Genomic DNA, 16405 nt, shown 5'->3' on the forward strand with positions numbered 1-16405 from the left:
CATTTACGTCGTATCGGGTACTCATTATAGTTATGACAATTCGCAATCACTGCGCGGTATCCAGAGACCGATCAACAAATGTACAAATTCAAATCTAAAAAATCGATCTATATGCAAATTATTATTTTGCAATAATGAGTGCCAAGTTTTTGAATCATTTCAAGCAAGTGATGAAAATTGAAATCGCTGCTAGATTTCTAAAAAAAAAAGAAAAGCAAAAATGTATCTATAAAGTACGATTTTTATTATAAAAACATCAAAGATTACATTTAAGTTTATAAAATCTTACTCAAACACAATTATAAAATTCAAAATGTAATAAGGCATCAAAGTACTACACTAAAATAAAAATGTTTTACATTATATGTTATTAATTCAACTTATAAAATTACTCAAAATATGTTTGAAAATTATTTTAATGTATTGGATGTCCTAAAAGAGTATCTAGTAATTTGTATTGAAAATTCTCAAATATTATAAAACCACTGTCTATAAAATTACCTTAAATGTCGAACAAAAGTTATCAAAGGGTACAGTAAGACCATAATATTTTTCGAAAACCTCATCAAATACATTGAGTAACATACATCTAGATAAACTAGGTTGCGGTAGAACATCAGCTAATTCATCCATAATATCAGCCATAGTTTTTATCAAATCTTTGTTGATAACATTTTTCTTATCCTTATTTTTTGCAAGAGTATTTTTCGAACGGAGAAATCTATCTATCAATGGATTAATTCTCTTTATAAATTTCATTTCTGTGAATCCTGTAATTGGTTCCAAAACCATTTTTCGATTCATAAATGCTTCATCTACCCCTGGTAAAATAAGAGGAGGCCAATTTCCCTCACAAGCAATGCATTTGCACACAAAATTTGTATGTCGCTCTCTCCTATGCATCCGCGGAGACTCATAAAAAATGTTATTGTAAGAATCTAGAAGCTGTATAAAAATTGAATAACATAATATGCAGTTAACTATATATAAAAACATTTATGACAATGAATACTAAAGGGTACCTCAGTTCCACTGGCAATTGGTTCCACAGCATAAAAAACATACTTCATCTCATCTGAAAAACATCTTCTAATATTTGGTGCACAACTATTATTGATCATACTACTGATAAGTCCCATGCAAAAACCTCTAGTTCTAGTGCTTCTTCCAGCTAAGAAAGGATTCATTTGTGAACTTACAGCAGTTACATTTGATATCTAATGATTAGGAAAATAAACAAAATATAAGAGTAGATCTAATTATGTAGTAAAATAAAAAAATCATAATTGAAAAATATTTTTCTTACACTATGAGAGTTGAGAGCACTTATTTTAACCAATCTCAAAAGCAAGGATCCAATATAAATGAATTCTTCATTCTTTGAAAAATCGTTGTATGACATGTTTTTCAATTTTTCAGAAAAGAAAGATATATACTTTACCAAACAAATCAAGGTCTTAACAGTATATATATTTAAAAAATGATTTACTTTCTTTGGTAAGTCATAAGACAAACTCATTACTTTACTAAATAAATTAATAAAATTTTTTGGTTCATCATTCCCTATTTTAGCTGTAAAATATTGGAATGTAAACCATATAAATTGAGTTATAATAGAAAATTTTAAAATTTTAATAATTTTAATTAAATTTACCTTGATTGTTTTTGGTAATGTTCAGTTTTGATTTTAGCTCATCGATGGTTTTACTGTCTTTCATTAATGTTATGATAAATTTAAGATTCAAGTCGATCCATTTAGGAATTTCAGGATCACATAAAATAAGATATGGTGTTATTGAGCAATCAATCTGATGATACTCTTCCCAGGCCATGTTTTTACATTTTAGCGAGCAAAACATATAATCATGACATGTTTCACATGGGATTCCAGTCCATGCAACTGATAAACATTGTGAACAGAATACATATTGATTGAAAAAATGTGGTCCAATCATGCAAGGTTTTTCCACGAGTACTAAATCGCCTGTTTTAAAATCAGTTTTGGCATATAGACCTCTGCCCATATTTTTGGTTGATTTTATTTCAACAAAGTCAAAAGGATCAACTTTCTCTCTATCATTTATAATTTGATTGCACTCTGCTTTTTCCTGTAAGAACTTTTCATTCTGAGGTTTGAATTGCTTCATCGATGACATTGACGATTTGGTTTTTTTAATGATATCCGTAACAAAGGTGGCCTCCTCAGTAGATAATTTAGATTTTTTCAAGATTTGATCAATCTCTTTCATAACAACATCTTTCATTGAGGACCCAAGAGCAGCCAGACATTTGGCTTTTTGACAGTATAGTTTCACTTTCATCGTAATCGAATCTGATAATTGTAAGGCTTTATCTAAACTCTCTATAGCTTCATTGTATTTATTGATGTGTAGTAATAAATATGCTCGATTACTGTAAGCATACATTAGTTCTTCAGATTCACTGGGAGCATAAGCTATACTTTTGTTATAATAATACAAAATCATTTTATGATCTTCGTCAGTGTGTTCTTTCTTTATGTAAATGTCATTGCCTTCCTTTCGGGCTTTGATCGATTCTTCTGCATTTTTTATTTGATACTTTATGTCCGATCGAAGCGCAAAATCTTTAATTTCTGGTCGCGACAATGTTTCAACTATAGCTTTACGTTCGGTGTCCATAATGAGTTAATCTATCTAAATTTATTAACGACCGATTAAAATCATTTGAAACTTAAAATTATTCAATATAGTACCTTGTTAATTTCGATGAAAAGTCTTTGCACGTATTTCAGGAAAAATAAATTCAATGGAACAAACGTTTAACAGAACAACGAGAGATCCAACACTTATTGCGACCTGTTGAGCACGGAGCAATGATCGTATTTGGGAATGCCATATGAACATTGAACGCGCGCTGACGATCTCAAACTCGCAGGTTTTCCCAAACGATATTCTTTTGTTCGTTCGCGGCTCGCCACTGCAAGCGCCGCACCGGCTTGATGTGTTGTGCGGTCTGTCGATGTACTTTTGAAATGTTTCCGTTGGCAATGCTGTTGAATACAGGCATCGCGTTTTGACTAACTGACAGACGGCGCGTAAATTAAGTTTTTTCAGTTTTGGTGGTTCGTTAATTTGATCATAAACAACGGCTACTGCAGTGAGTACACATTAGAACGCTTTACATCAAACTTTGATTGAAATAATAACTTTTGTATAGAACGACAAGAATCAGACTAATTCGAAATCGGAGTTTTTTATAAGTTTGAATTAAAGAAAATCAGTACAAACGCGATTTTTTCTTATGTATCGGGGTGGCATGGGATCAATGGATGTTTTTCAAAAAGGTATCGAGCTTTACGGACACACTGACACCCTCGATGCTCTGATTAAGTTAAATGTAAAATCGAGGGAGTAGCAAGCATACGATTAAAAGATGATTTAGAAGGTAATAAAAATTATTCAGATTCACGTACTTTGTAAATTAGTTAGTGCGTTGTTAACCCAACATGTTGTTTCATTCAAACTTATTTATGTTATACTTATTAAAATCTTTAAGGAATAGTCTCAATCCAATTTAAACATTATTTTTACGCGTTCAAAGCAAGATTTAATTCAACAATCTATTTTTAATGTTTTGCTTATTTTCAAGCTTTAACAATCTGTTTCTCAGTTTCAATCAAGACATACTTTGCTATCTTTATCTAAGAGCATTCAATATTCGTTTCATTTTATACAACTGGGTGTAACGTTTCGGAATTACCTTTCGCAAATAATCTGATTCAAAATCTAATTTAAAATTCGAACTTGATGAATTTCAGTTCATCCATTAAAATTGTTTTATTAATATGATGGCATTGTGAAAAAAAATTGATCCATTAATAATTATGATTATTATTATTATTATTAAAACATCATAAGATGAAATATTAAAATTTGCAAAATATGTTTATAATTACACTCATAAGTTTAAGAATATGAAGGTTTCTAAACATTATACAAAAATCAGAATGTTATTAATTTGAAAAAACAAGTACAATCTGTAATTAACTAAATAAGGTATAATATGATTTAAATGTATTGGTCATTTATAATAGATGATACAAATTATTTCAATTCATAAAAGTTCTGCCCTCTGGAAAAATTATTTTTACTTGGAACAAATGTTATCGAAAGGTACAGTAAGACCATAATATTTTTCAAAAATCTCATCAAAAACATTAAGTAACATACATCTAGCTAAACTGGGTTGTGGTAGCGCATCAGCTAATTTATTCATCATATCAGCCATAGTTCGTATTAAATTTTTATTAATAGCATGTTTTTTTTCATGACGTTTTGCTCGAAGAATCCTTTCTATTAATGGGTTGATCCTCTCTATGAATTTCATTTCTGTCCTAAATGTTCTGATTTCAAGTCTCATTTTTTGTTCCATGAAATCTTGATCTACCCCTTCTATTATAAGAGGAGGCCAATCTTCCTCACAAGCAATGCATTTGCATAAGAAATTAGTATGTAGTGATTTTCTACGCCTCAGTGGAGATTCATAAAAGCAGTTATTGTATGAATCTAAAAGCTGTAAAATAATTTGATAACCTGATAATCAGCTGACTTAAAAAATATTTATAACAAACAATATTGATGAATACCTGAGTTCCACTAGTAATTGGCTCTAAGGCATAAAAAACATACTTCAAATCATCTGAAAAACATCTCTTGATATTAGGTGCACAACTGTTATTGATCATACTACTGATAAGACCCATGCAAAATCCTCTAGTTCTTGTGCTCTTTCCAGCCAGGTGATAATGAAGTTGTAAATTACTCACAGCAGTTACATTTGATATCTAATGAATAGAAAAATAAACGAAATGTAAGAGTAGATCTAATTATGTAGTAGATTAAAAAAATCATAATTAAAAAATGTTTTTCTTACACTATGAGAGTTGAGAGCACTTATTTTTACCAATCTCAAGAGCAAAGATGCAATAAAAATAAAATCTTCATTCTTTAAAAAATCATCATATTGCATATCTTCCCATTTTGCAGAAAAGAAAGATGTGTACTTTGCCAGACAAATTAATGTTTTAACGGTATAGACAGTTAATAAATAATTTATTTTTGATGGCAAGTCATAAGACAAACTCATTACTTTCTTGAATGAATTAATTTTTGGATCAGGATTGTCATTCACTATTTTTGTTGTAAAATAATGCCATAAAAATCAGATAAATTGAATTAATAGAAACATTAAATAATAATAATACATTAAAAGTTATGTTTACCTTCATTGTCTTCAGAAATTTTCATAATTGATTTTAGCTCATCAATCGTTTGATAGTCTTTCATTAATGTTATGATAAATTTAAGACTCATGTGAATTGATTTAGGAACTTCTGGATCACATAAAATGAGATATGGTGTTATTGAGCAATCAATTTGATGATACTCTTCCCAGGCCATGTTTTTGCATTTTAGAGAGCAAAACATATAATCATGACATGTTTCACATGGGATTCCAGTCCATGCAACTGATAAACACTGTGAACAGAAGACGTATTGATTGAAAAAATGTGGTCCAATCATGCAAGGTTTTTCCACAAGTACTAAATCGCCTGTTTTAAAATCAGTTTTGGCATATAAGCCTCTCCCCATATTTTTTGTTGATTTTATTTCAACAAAGTCAAAAGGATCAACTTTCTCTCTATCATTTATAATTTGATTGCACTCTGCTCTTTCCTGTAAGAACTTTTCATTCTGAGGTTTGAATTGCTTCATCGATGACATTGACGATTTGGTTTTTTTAATGATATCCGAAACATGGTTTGTCTCTTCAGTAGACAACTTTGATTTTTCAAAAATTTGTTCAATCTCATTCAATAGATCATCTTTCATTGAGGAGCCAAGAGCAGTCAGACATTTTACTTTTTGACAATATAGTTTCAGCTTCATCTTTGCGGAATCTGACAATTGTAAGGCTTTATCTAAACTCTCTATAGCCTCACTATATTTATTTACATGCATTAATAAATATGCACGATTACTGTAAGCATACATAAGTTCTTCAGATTTACTGGGAGCATAAGCTATGCTTTTGTTATAATAATACAAAATCATTTTATGATCTTCGTCAGTGTGTTCTTTCTTTATGTAAATGTCATTGCCTTCCTTTCGGGCTTTGATCGATTCTTCTGCATTTTTTATTTGATACTGTATGTCCAAACGAAACGCAAAATCTTTGATTTCAGGTATCGATAATGCATCAACAATAGCTTTACGTTCGGCGTCCATAATACTTATGGAGTTGATCTAAATTGAAAAAATAAAAACGTTTAAACTCATTTGAAATTCAAATATTATTTAATCAGTAGTACCTAGTTAAAAACGATGAGAAGCCGTCTGATATTATATGTTACCGGACGATGAGCTTAGATAAAACAATGACCAAGTAGAACAGCGTTAAACCCAACACTCACTACGATTTCTCGAGCAGTAATCGCACTTGGGAATGCCACCGAAGAGATTTCTGCGTATAAACGCGCGCTGACGATCTCAAACTCGCAGGGTTTCCCAAACGAGATTCTTTTATTCGTTCGAAGCCCGCAGGTCTGCAAGTTTCAACTTTCAATCCAACTGAGATTGGCTTACTGACAGATGGCGCATAAGTTAAGTTTTCTCGGCATATGTAATATATAAATTTCATGATAATAGCTTGCGAATTCTGGTTTTCAACTTTAAAAGAGAAAATTCATTTTTTGCATGTACGTTGAGAAATTGTACTTTCGGTTGAAAAAAGAAAACTATTCATTGCATGGATCCAAATCCAATTCAGTACTCTTCAAATTATCCAAATCCTCATTATTAATCTATCTACCATTGTTCAATTACATGGCTATGATATGAATGAAATCAACTATATTCTAACAATTATTCACCATTCAACTGAAATTTTTATTTGTCAAATACTATACCAAATTAAAAAGTTTACCATACAGTAATTTAAAATTGTGGTGATACTTTTTTCAAAAGATTAAATGAGTGCAAGTATGACAGTCTTATCCCAATTCAAATCTAACTCACGAATCTTTTATTTTTCTAATTTTGGAATAGTTGAATATCAATCTACTATTGAACAATTATTTAATGAGCTATGATGGTAATGAAATCAAACATATTCTGACAACTATTCATACGCAAAATGAAATTTTCTTTTTTAAACTTTAATTATACTAAAAGTCTAAAAAATAATTCAGTACGTGATTTTTAACACCTATTTTGTATAAAAAACCTTACTTATCATTCTACTTGCCCGGCTGTCTCAATCGAAATGGATGCGAACTTTTACAACATGATGAAAAGAATGCTTTGCGTACTTCCAATATATCTGAATTTATTTTATCACTAAACCAAATTTTTCAGTCTTTTTTTCAATTTTTTTTATGTTTATAACATAATGTTTGAAGACGATTCATTTTTTATGCAGTGTATTTATTACATTAATTACATCATGCACTAACTCTTTATCAATTTTGAACTCATGTCCTCCAATAAGCTTTTCTTATAAAAAGGAAAAAAAAGTCCACATGCTATCCAAAAATATTGGAATAAAAATTTTTTTTAGATGTTAAAGAATCATTTATAGCAATAATAACTGATATTATTAAATTTTCAGTATAAATTGACATTTCTTATTAAATTCTAACGTCATGAAATTGTCTTCGCAAAGTGTAATCTACAGTCTAGTTTTTATTTTTATTATTTTTATTATATGGGCCTCGAAGTAGCATCATGCAGAACGCAGCCACGAAGCACTAAACGCAGCGCTGAAGCAGCATCTTGCCAAACGGCGCGCCGAAGTAGCATCTTGCCGAATAGATTCTGAACTGGCATGATGCTGCTCTGCTCTGTGAACTGGCATCTTGCTGCTATAGGAGGCATCGATATGTTGTATACATCTACTAGACGTTTAAGACGCGCTTCGCGCGCGTCAATTTTGTCATTCGTATTTTGAGGTTATAACTTTCAGGCGCGCTTCGCGCGCGTACATTTTCAGTCAGTTTCGAAAAAGTTGCTATTTTGACCGTAGATGTCACTTTACTACGTTTCCACTCGAGTCAAAAGTCAGTCGACCAATCAGAGGCCGAATAGATTGGCTTCACTTTTAGGTCCATCTCTTTTTTATAAGTTAGAATGTCCAAAACAGTGGCCCTGTTGGTTTCCATAATATGCCGTTTGCAATGGTGTGGCCGAATACATGAGCGACGAAGATCTATTCCGTTTATGCGAGCAGAAAAACGAAAATAAATAACGACTATATACGATGTGTAGCAGGAAAAGGTGCAGAAGCAAAGAATATGTGGCGTCTGTGGATCCTGAACCACCGACTCGTCGATCACGGAGATTACGAGGCCTGCGAGCAAACGAAGACGACTTTTGAAGAAGAGTAGTGGATTTAAATGAATCTGTTCCTAGAGTTTCAGGAAAAATTCCTATAGTTGTATCGATCAATGCTCACAACTGTATTACTTCCTTGTTAATAGACGTCTCGTAAAGTTCATCTTCTGGAAGTTTGCCGCAACGAGTGTCAGTATTGCGACGACACCGGCTGTTGCTTATTTATTGGGATCCGAAGCAGCGCTCGTTTTTCGTTGAAGATGGCGGCGTACGCTCGGAATTTAACATAGGCTAGCTTATGGGCGAGACGTCCTCTTATGGACAAGGAGAGAAATTCTTCTCGCTCATAAGGGCCTATGTTAAATTCCTAGCGTACGCCGCCATCTTTAACGAAAAATGAGCGCTGCTTCGGTTACCCAAAATTCACACGTTAGAAGAGCCAATTTCCAAATTTACGAAATATTTTCCAGAAAAAAGAGATAGATTGCCTTTTGTTGCAGTCTACACGCTAAACCCAAAAGTAGAAAATATGTTGCTGGAAAGAGTAATCTACGCAGGTTCTTCTTTTAAAAAGTGAAACCAGCGTAGATTATACTTTTTGTAACATCGCCCATCACAGAAAAGAGTAACCTGCATGGACTCTACTTTTTAAAAGAGTAACCTGCGTGAGTTATACGTAAGTTATACTGCGTGTATTTTACACAAAAAGTTAAGTAAAGAATGTCTTTTTTAAAAAAGACATTCTTCACTTAAAATCAAGTCAAATCACTAAATTTGAAATCGCTGTACAAGTACTAAAATGCAGCTAGAGAAAAAAAATGAACCCATGAGTTTGATGGGAAAACTTTAAAGTCGATTATCTCAAAAAACTTCATTTTTAAGATTTTTCTAAATAATCTAGATCGAAAGATCAGGAACTTTTCCATCGATATAGAAATTTTCCAGAGAGGCGTTTTTTGATTTTAGCGAGATATAGCGAGAGAAAGAAGAAAAAACGTGGCTTTTTCGTGGTTTTTACATGCCCGGCCGCCTGGGAGCGCGAAAAAAACCACGTTTATTTCAAACCAAATTTTATTTCAATAATATCATAGCCAACAATAGTATGCATCTGAGTACCATATGAATAAATTATTGATAGCTGTTATTTCCTTTTGTCAAAATTTTGGATTAATATTGAAGTAGTGACCTTTAAAATAGCATATTTCATTAAAAAAAAGTGCTTTTCGGTGGCTGTATTAAGATACAAATTTCGGATAGCATGAAAAATTCTGCTGCGGAAATGACCCAGCCTTTACTTGTGTTGTCATATTTTTGCGAAAAGCCAGAATTATGTGTTGCTTTGAGTTTAGAACGACATATTAATCAAACTAAAGAATTAAGGTCTTATACGTAAAAGCTAGTCATTGCGTGTAGAAACCGCATAAATTTGTAACGGTCCCAACGTGTTGAGTAGAGAACTGTTTTTGTGAAATTTTACAATCGCCCAATTACACAGTTTGATGTCAAGTTTGCAAGTGTAATAATTAATTGAATTTGTTTATGTTCGATTTCAAATAAAGAGCGAAATTCATCTCTTTTATACATTTTGTTGTTTGCCTAGCAACCAAAGACTTAAGAGAAAGAAGAAATAATAATAGTTCTCATTCTCCAGGTTACCACGCGAGAGTGAAGAGCAAGTTGATCGACTTTTCTCTCTCGCTTTCAATCTTAATTGATTGATTGTAAAACTTAATCATCAATTTGATTAAGATTAAGCTCTCAAATGAGCGACAATTGTATTTATACTTTTTATAGTTCGATATAACGAGAAGTCGGTTATAACGAGTAAAAATTAGAAAAAATTTTGGAAAAATTGACGTTTATAACGAGAAATTGCGTGTTTACACTCGTAGCTAGATACTCGTACGCAAACTCAATAACACAGAATTATGTACAAAAAGCTTACTTTAAGCAAGTTAAATGATTAGTTTTACAGTTGCTTTCGTAGGGAAAACTTGTACTTTTCTCTTCGTAAAATTTGAAAATGGGAGATTTTAATCCAAAAAAAAGAAAGACATTATCAGTGAGCGATAAATATTCTATCATTCAAAATGGTAAATCTCATTCCGAAGTTTGCAGTACTTATGATCGACCGTCCTCAACTGTTTCGACGATTTGGAAAAAATCGTGAGAGTATAATAAAATCAAGAATTTCTAATTTTCATTTAAAACAAAAATCAGTAAAGCAAGTACAAACTAAAATTTTGAGTTTCACGAACAACATTTTTCTGTAATTTTTATAACTAATACAATTCATTTATGTTATTATCTATGATATTATTCATACCAATGTAAATAAATAATCAATACATATAATAGTCTCATCTTATCTGATAAAAAAATGAAACTGGTAAATAACAAAAAAATTATTCAGATTAATGCTCATGTCGGCTATAACGAGGACCGGATATAACGAGAACTTTTCAATGGTCCTGCGAATCTCGTTATAACCGGCCTCCACTGTATAAAGAAATAAATGTCGCTTAGCCAAACTAAGGAACTCGACGCTACATTTTTTGGTGCCCTGACCAGGATACAACGTTCTGTCGAGTCATCGAGTCTCCGATTTGTCCGACTACGATTGACAATACCGTCTACGAGCATCTTTCATCGGCGTTCGTCTTCCCCTCTGATGGTTCATTATTCCGCCTCGGCTGTCGGCAAGGCTGGAGATATTTAACAACAGTAACGAATTGAGTATTACATTTTTTGCGCGAGCATTCGTTAAGAAAGTTGCCGTAGAGTCAATTTAAAAATAAAATTCAAGATTCTTTGGATTGTCTGGAACATAGTTGCGGTTGTTTAATTGCGTTGCCATAGAGTCATCTCTGATCGTAATTCATTATTGCTACGACACACAACTAAAAATTATTTGTAGCCTTTATTAGTTGCTCGTAAAAATTTCACATCATGAACGGGCGTGTAAAATATATAAATCAAAAGCGAGCTTCTTTAAAGGGACAGATCACTCAGCTTGAGCAAATCGTCGAAAATATACCTACGGAACCAGCTAAATTAGCATCGTTAAAGGCGCGCATAGATCGCGTCAAAGTTTTGTTTGAAGGTTATGAAGAGTTGCATGATGAGCTTGCATTACTCGATGATGCGGGTGATGAAAACATTGCAGATTTCAAAAATGTACAAGAGCGGTACTATAACCACCTAGGTAAAAGCGTGAGCTTAAACTCTGAGACGTCGGGAATTTCTAATGCGCTGAAAACATCGTCGATATAGTCGCAGGTAACAATACACATCGTTTGAAACTTCCTGTCGCAGATTTACCGCAATTCGATGGTGACATAGCGAAGTGGTTGTCGTTCAAAAACGCTTTTACGACTATGTTAGGTTCAAGTGATATTTCTGATTTGCAAAAATTTATGTACTTGCAAAATTGTTTAAGCGGTGATGCGTCGAGGAAAATATCTGTTTATAACGTGAGCGAGGAGAATTTTAAATCAGCGTGGCAATTATTACTAGAGACTTATGATCAAAAGAGGATATAAATGTTTAAACATTTGGATGCAATTTTGAATATCAAATACGTTCACGAATCTACTCGTAAAAATCTAAGCAGTTTAATCGATGAAATGCGACAACATATTAATATGTTTGCAACGTTAGAAATTGTCCCTGATGAGCATTTATTGATTCGTCTTATAGAACGCGCGTTGCCGGCAAATATTCGCTCAAAATGGGAGGAAACGCTCGCGTTAGACAAAATACCGAATCTCAAACAGCTTTATACATTTATTTCCGAAACTGCATTTCGACTCTTCACTGTATACCTGCAGCTGCAGCTATCACGTGCACGAGATGAGATTCATAAAGCATCGAGAAACTCGGCTACTACTACTACTACTACTACTACTACTACTACTACTAAAGTCAAGGTTTTTTTCCTCTTTTTTTTTTTTTTAATAAAATTTGCATACGAGTGCAGTAGCAGTAACTCGGTATTTTGGAGTAGCCGTTAGAGTTTTTCTTTTAAAAAATGTCGCGGCGCGCTGTAACGCAGATGTCGAGAGAATTTATTAGGGCCATTTCGTGAAAGCTCTCCGGGACTGTTGATGAAATAAAGGGAGATATTTATCCTTGGAGTAGTAAATCTTTTTAATCAACTGCGTGCGCTTTGGAACAGAGTTGTAAAGATCAACTATTCAATTTCGAGTTTCGTTGATCTTTCACTGAAGATATAAACGCAGACGAATTCATCCTTGCCTTGCGTAATAGATACAACAGGAGCGTGAAATAATTCGTCGACGAGAGCTCCTCGTGCTTTACATCTTTATCATACAGCTCACGCTCCACTGAAACAATACACAAACACGCGTATTATACTTACTATTATACCTATCTCCGTACTTGGAGAAAACTCGAAAAGTTTCTCCGGCTCAACGCAGCACTTGGTCTTACGTATAAATTCAAATACCTCGTATAAACATACGCAGCTCTCACTAATGAGTGTATCGTGTGCCCCGACGAGGTACATAGCTGTAGCTCAGGGAGATCCCTTTTCCGAATAAGAATAATATAAGCTGAAACGGTCCCCCGCTTATGCTGCGGTGTAGGATATACATATACGCAATAGACAGACGAGCACACATGTGCGCATCGGCAAAGATATATTATATTGGTACATACGGCCGCTTATACGGGAGGAGCATATGCGCGCCCGGTCGCCACAGACAGAGAGGGAAAACACGGTGGGGATCGCCGCCATCATATTTGATGTGCACACGATTCGATAACTCGTTATCGGCTGTGTGTGTAATATAGCGCGCGCCAGCCAACTTTTTCCTCCTTCGCAGTTCCGCCGCCCCAGCCGAATGACTTTGAGCTTTAGCACATCGCGTGTGCGTCGCTAAGGCATCATGAGTGCGGGAAACGCGAGCCGGAAGACGAATACTATACTATACTATACTCGAGAGCGAGCTCTCGGCGCGGGGAGCATGGAGGAGCAGACGGATAGACATAGGAAGGATGCGGCGCGCGCCAGCGCCAGGGGTTTGCGAAAATATCCGCTAGATTATCTTCTCCGTGCGACTTTTCCAAGGCCTTCCAACCTCCTTTGATGTAGTATACTTATATAATAAACGTGTGTAGATACCGCATGTGTATTTAATGCGTCTTCAAGTTGCTTTCGACCTTCTCTCGATAATATGAGACGCGCTAGTTGGAGGCTTCTTTTTTTTTATCGCGATGGGCGAGGTTGAATATTCGCGTGGATCGTGCGTTCGATAAACATTAAATCGCGACGTAGGGACAATTTTGAGGCTCGTTATAAAAATTGATATAAAGACTCAAGGAGGTTCCCTTGCAAAATTCGCAAGAAGTACATATATCAATATCGATAGATTTTGACCTCCCGAATCCAATGGCTCTTATATGCCCAAGCCAGGCAAAATCTCGAGAAAAAGGCGATCAAAGTTTCGCAAATTAACATGGGCAACATAGAAATGCATGAAAATTTGAGCTACATTTACAATTTATGAAAATAAATCGAAGTTCGCAGGGGAATGATTATATACAAATTGTAGAGAAAGTTCTTACCTTTCAAAAACCGTGTCTCCAAGTAGAGGTAGCCTGCCGTTTTTTCAATATTTTTTTAATAAAAGACGCGAAAAGATAACTTTTTCGGCTCGTTTTAGGGCTAGCAGACGACAAGCCAGCTAACTTAACCCATGTTACTGCGCTAACACTCACAAGGAGAGCTTTTCAGGTGCGGATCATGGATTTGCTCCAAAATTTTTTTGCGGTCTCTTGGTACCCAATACTGAAGCTCCCTGTCAAGTGCCGGGTTATAGACTAGGCCAACTAGGCACGGCCTAGGGGCCCCCACAAAACGGGGGCCTCCACAACTATGAAAAAAATATTGGTTAACTGCGAAAAAAATGAAAAAAATATAAAAAATTATCGAAAAAAAATGAACCAGTTATAAACAATGCTTTTGAAAGAATTCATTCGAGCATTGGCGTTAATAATTATTTTCCGTACTTATAATCCCGTTTAGTACTATTAAGGTATCCCTTAATCTCTATAGATAGGTAACTAATAAAGAACTTTTTTTACCTACTGAAAAGAACTAACCGACTAGTATGATTCTATACTGAGAGAGTAAAAGCAAAGTGACTGTCAGTGCCGCGTGGCTGCAGCACTAAATCGCAATACAGTGACTCGACCGCCGAGAGTACACTGACTATGCTTTTTAGCGTGGCTGCTCTGCAAAGAAGCGTATGTCACGATTGTCAACATTACTAGTGTAGATGTATCTTAGCACCTCAATTGCCACTTCATGACCAACATCTATCATATCAACTATTTGGATTTTGTTTTCCATCATATCATGGCTGAACATGGCTCTGAAAACTGGACTGGCAGCAGCAAGCATGAGTCTATGTGCTGGAATTTCCTTTCCACCTGCAGTTCCTATCTTGACATCACTCAAATTTTCATCAAGAAATATCCAGTCAAATTTTAATTTAGACACAGACTCTTTGTTTATATTGGCTGTCGATGCAGGGTCTAGATATGACGTTGGAAATCCTTTGGACAATGTTAGTTCGCATCGAATAATTGTTACATCACCCTTCCAAAGAACATTTTGTCGAGGATAACTTGTTGCTAATTTAAAGCTGGTTTCTTCATTTGCATTTAAATATGTCTCTTTACCAAATGAGAAAGCAATTTTGCCATCTACACTTACTGATCCCTTGTAAAAACAATTAAGATGGTTCACAATGTTTTTGCTGCATAAATGTAAGCTTCTGACCAAACTCAAAGTTCCATCGCTCGTTCTTGACGGTAGTCATTTAGCGCTTATTCGAAAGTAAAATTGTCCGTCCGATTTGGCACTAAATATCTGTGAATCGACATGTTGACCTTCTTGGATATTATTTAATAATTCGATATCATTAATTGTCCACATAAATACACAGTCTTGCCTATCGATTTGCGTATAACATTTAGCTTCATTGAAGGTTGATATGTTTTACACTATCACACCGTTAATCAATAGATTTGTATAAAACCACAAGAATGTGCAGACGACGAATGACTGTTATGCAAGTGACAAGTCGAGACTAGTATTTTCAAATAAACATGTACACGCATAGCCTGAAAGTCACTCTATTTGCTTCTGGCTCAGAGACTCGCGAGCTTCGAGATAACTGACAGGTGACTGTGAGTTGCTAAGCGGAGAACTCGGTGTTGCTGCATGCTAATATAGGACTTACATGGTCGTAGCAAAAGGATAGTTTTGATGGTTTAATTTTAAAGCATGCATATGAATTGATTTTGTAATGAATTTTTCTAGCGAATGGTAGATGATCCAACGTCATTGAGGAACGTATGTCCAACTTTCTCAATAAATATTGTATATTGTAATAAATTGAATGACAAAACAATTGAATAAAAAAGATTTTGAAAATTTATTTTTGGCACAAAAATATAAAAGTGTTAGAAAAATATAAAAATGTTATAAGCAAACAAATACAATTAAAATGGAAATGTAGACGGGTGTTAATACAAGTTTTCAAATTATTTCAGTAGTTATATTGAACCATACTGAGAATCACATTACCTACATCATCAGAGTCCGAAGATGAGCTGATATGCTGTTTTATAAAATCAACTGTTTTTTTCTTCAAACTTTTCACGTGACATTTATCGGCAACTTTTAAAATATCTATAGCATTTTCAGTAGATAAATTGATGTTTAATAATTGTCCGCACTTATTTTTCAATTCTTCTATTTGATATTTGTCAGCAGCAATCAAAAGATCAATAATTACGGGAATTTCATAATTTTCAACTTTTCCTTTGTAGATGTATCGCAACATCTCAACTGCTATTTCATGATCAACATCGACCATATTCACTGATTGACTTTTGTTTTCTAATGTGTCATGACTGAACATGGCTTTGAATACTGGACTTGCAGTAGCGAGCATCAGTTTATGTGCTGGAATTGTGTTACCAGATGCAGTTCGTAGAAT

The 16405-nt window shown here is 34.1% G+C and overlaps 3 protein-coding genes across 3 annotated transcripts; all 3 read right to left on the reverse strand.

Annotated features, from left to right (window-relative positions):
* Positions 1 to 285: 285 nt before the first annotated feature.
* Positions 286 to 2660, reverse strand: LOC106659732 (SET and MYND domain-containing protein 4-like). Its single transcript, XM_014382411.2, has 6 exons — positions 1655 to 2660; positions 1490 to 1572; positions 1307 to 1378; positions 1013 to 1217; positions 502 to 770; positions 286 to 339 (listed from the first exon to the last, which is right to left on the reverse strand). Exons 1-6 carry the CDS (start codon positions 2658 to 2660, stop codon positions 286 to 288), a joined length of 1689 nt encoding a protein of 562 aa, XP_014237897.2.
* A 1452-nt stretch (positions 2661 to 4112) lies between these two features.
* Positions 4113 to 5375, reverse strand: LOC106659731. Its single transcript, XM_014382410.2, has 4 exons — positions 5264 to 5375; positions 4915 to 5171; positions 4628 to 4825; positions 4113 to 4554 (listed from the first exon to the last, which is right to left on the reverse strand). The coding sequence occupies exons 1-4, from the start codon at positions 5352 to 5354 to the stop codon at positions 4129 to 4131; spliced, it is 972 nt and encodes a 323-aa protein (XP_014237896.2). The 5' UTR covers positions 5355 to 5375; the 3' UTR covers positions 4113 to 4128.
* Positions 5376 to 5484: 109 nt separating this feature from the next.
* Positions 5485 to 6492, reverse strand: LOC106659730. The gene is made up of 3 exons (XM_023457853.1): positions 6353 to 6492; positions 5594 to 6287; positions 5485 to 5519 (listed from the first exon to the last, which is right to left on the reverse strand). The coding sequence occupies exons 2-3, from the start codon at positions 6267 to 6269 to the stop codon at positions 5485 to 5487; spliced, it is 711 nt and encodes a 236-aa protein (XP_023313621.1). The 5' UTR covers positions 6270 to 6287; positions 6353 to 6492.
* Between the last annotated feature and the right edge of the window lie 9913 nt (positions 6493 to 16405).

This window comes from Trichogramma pretiosum, unplaced genomic scaffold (genome assembly GCF_000599845.2).
Source record: "Trichogramma pretiosum strain Unisexual culture from Peru unplaced genomic scaffold, Tpre_2.0 scaffold21, whole genome shotgun sequence".
Taxonomy (NCBI): Eukaryota; Metazoa; Arthropoda; class Insecta; order Hymenoptera; family Trichogrammatidae; genus Trichogramma; species Trichogramma pretiosum.